Here is a 2724-nt window from a genome sequence, read left to right as displayed (position 1 = left end):
GCCTCGGCCTCCCAGAGTGCTAGGATTACAGGCGTGAGCCACCGCGCCCGGCCAATGCATACCATTTTTAACTTAGATTGGTAAACATCAAAAAGTTTGATAAAAGTTTAGTGAGGGCCTGTACAATTGGTATAATCATATATAGTAAATATACACATAGATATGCATATATGCAAAAATATTTCTGAAAGAATACTTAAGAAAGTAGCATTGGGCATTTGTCTCTGAGGAGTAGAATTCAGGTCCTGGAATGAGAGAAAGATTTACTTGTCTTCATTCATGTTTTCAAGACTTTTTAGGTGGTTTTGTTTTGCCATATGTATGTATTGCCTATACCAGTGGTTCTCAGACTGTGGCCAGCGACCAGTGGCATTGGCATCACCTGGAGCTTGTTAGTAATACAAATTCTCAGGCTCTACCCAAGACCCACTGAATCAGAAACTCAGGGTGGGGGCCCAGCAATGTGTGCTTTAACAAGCCATCTGGGAGATTCTGATATACGCTCAAGCCTCAGAACCACTGACCTATTCAAAGGAATAAAAAAAGATGTAGACCACTTCTTACATCACAATGGTAGGTTTAAAGCTACCTACTGTACCCCAAACAAGCTCCTCCTGAGGCCATTTCTTTAATTGATCATATAAGATGGGACAGCTACAGAAGCAGAAGAATGCCAAATAAAGATGTGGAAGTTACATTTTTATTTGTAAATTCATTGCTGAGATATTTAGAAGTATGTCTGTCTTTAAAAACCTAGCTGTCTTGCTGCATAAAATGGGCTTGGCTTTTTAATGAAATCCAAGTCTCCAATCAAGGAAATTTGTAACTAATTTCTTGAGGGTAGGTAAGAGTTACGTCCTTGCTCTATTCAGCTCTATAATTATCCATGATATACCCATGAGACAAGCTAGACTGACATGGTCCCCTTCCTCCCATTTTTTACCTCTTGTTGAAATTATAGGAAATAAAGTATGTAATTTGCACGCTTTCCAATTTTATCTCTGTATTATGTTTCCTCTCCGGTTATTTCCCAGACATTAGCAGCAAATGATGTTTGAGAACTTCTGGTCTCCTTTCAGGTACACTTACAGCATGTTATCAGTCATAGGAATATCCTATGCTGTCTTGACGTGGCTCAGTCAAACACTATGGATGCTGATTTATCCTCTCTGTGTTCTTGCTGAAGGTAAGAAAAGAGCAGCTTGCTGTATTGCTTACTGGCAAAAGCCATCTAGTTATAATGGCTCACTAATGTTTTGATGATTGAATTACTATTTTTGCTAGTGCTTAGCTCAATGTATCTTTCCTGGCATATTTCCCTTGATGCAAAGAACCAAAGTTGGAGGGGGAAGCAGCTCTGCACAGTAGACAAACTACTGGATGAGAAATGAGGACATTTGAGTCCTTCATTAACTCACATTATGAATTTTGGGTAACTCATTTAACCTCTCTGAGTCTGTTTGCTCACCAAAAAGGGGTTTAACATTCAGAGATTCTATGATTTTTTTTTTATTTTTAATGCATAGAAATTCAGTTCCCTAGACTATCCTTCCCACTTACCATCTTCCATGTGCCCTGCCCTGTTGTGTCAACTAGTTAACTCTACACCTGAAGATTAATCATTGTTTTCTGAGGGAAGCATTCCCTGACTTCCTCAACTAATTCCCCCTAGTACAGCATCATGAATCTCTCTTTTATAGGGCGTATCTCAGTTCTATTTAGACTCTTGTATGATTCTTTGACTAACGTCCATTTTCATGACTAGACTTTCAGCTCCACAGGAATTTGGGGATGTTTGTGTCTGCTTCTTTGCTCCCTTCCTTTCTCCTATGCACCAGTATCCATGCTAAAGAAACACTGAATTATCGAATACAATATAGAGTAGGCTAATTATATAGCCTAAATATAAACCTAAAATTTAAAACCAAGTAATGAAAATCATCAATTTGCAAAGAGCTTGAGGATATTTGGGGAATGTATGTTTCCTTCTGCAATGGATTTGGCAGATTGGTAGGGAGTTTTCTGAAGGACATGATTAAAGTTTTTGAAAACTGAAGGCATAAAATAATTAAGAAAGCATGTTAAGGTTACTAAGGGAAAACATAAGGAAGCAGATTTAACATAAAATGATGGTGACATTGGCAATAAGCATAAAGTATAATAAAGCCATTATGTAAAAGAAAACCACATGTTTTCTATCTACTGATGACCAGAGCAAAGGAGCTTAAGTTATAGTACATCATAGTAGATGGAATTTTTAAATTCCTTTTCAAAAGAATCATTAAATTTTGAAATAGACTATGCCAAGAGAGTCTAGAGAATAATTTTCTTGAAAACCATAAAAAAACCTGATTGCCCATTAAGAATGAAATCCTTCCCTCATTGAAACATTTATTGAGTGCAGTCCTTTGTTACAGCAAACGAAAGAACTTTAAAGACTATCTAAAGGAAATGGGGAGATGTTGGTCAAAGAGTACAAAGTTTAAGTTAGGAGAAATAAGTTTTTGAGCTCTATTGCACAGTAGGGTGGCTGTAGTTAATGTATATTTCAAAATAGCTAAGAGTAACTTTCAACTGTCTTATGAAAACTGATAACTGAGGTGATATGTTAATTAGCTTGATTTAATCATTTCACATTCTGTGCATGAACTAAAACATCACATTGTACCCCATACATGCATACAATGATGATTTGTCAATTAAAAATTATATTACTAAAAAATT

General features: G+C 36.5%; 1 protein-coding gene across 1 annotated transcript in view; it reads left to right on the top strand.

The window, feature by feature from the left end:
- Positions 1-2724, top strand: part of HACD4 (3-hydroxyacyl-CoA dehydratase 4) — a 62080-nt gene that overhangs the window by 23248 nt on the left and 36108 nt on the right. The window contains exons 4-5 of the mRNA XM_012665010.1: positions 962-969; positions 1080-1186. Of these exons, the coding sequence (XP_012520464.1) occupies positions 962-969; positions 1080-1186 (115 nt within the window). The remainder of the gene's footprint in view (positions 1-961; positions 970-1079; positions 1187-2724) is intronic.

This window comes from Propithecus coquereli, unplaced genomic scaffold (assembly GCF_000956105.1).
Source record: "Propithecus coquereli isolate 6110/MARCELLA unplaced genomic scaffold, Pcoq_1.0 Scaffold95, whole genome shotgun sequence".
Classification (NCBI taxonomy): domain Eukaryota; kingdom Metazoa; phylum Chordata; class Mammalia; order Primates; family Indriidae; genus Propithecus; species Propithecus coquereli.
This window is presented reverse-complemented; position numbering and strand designations above follow the sequence as displayed.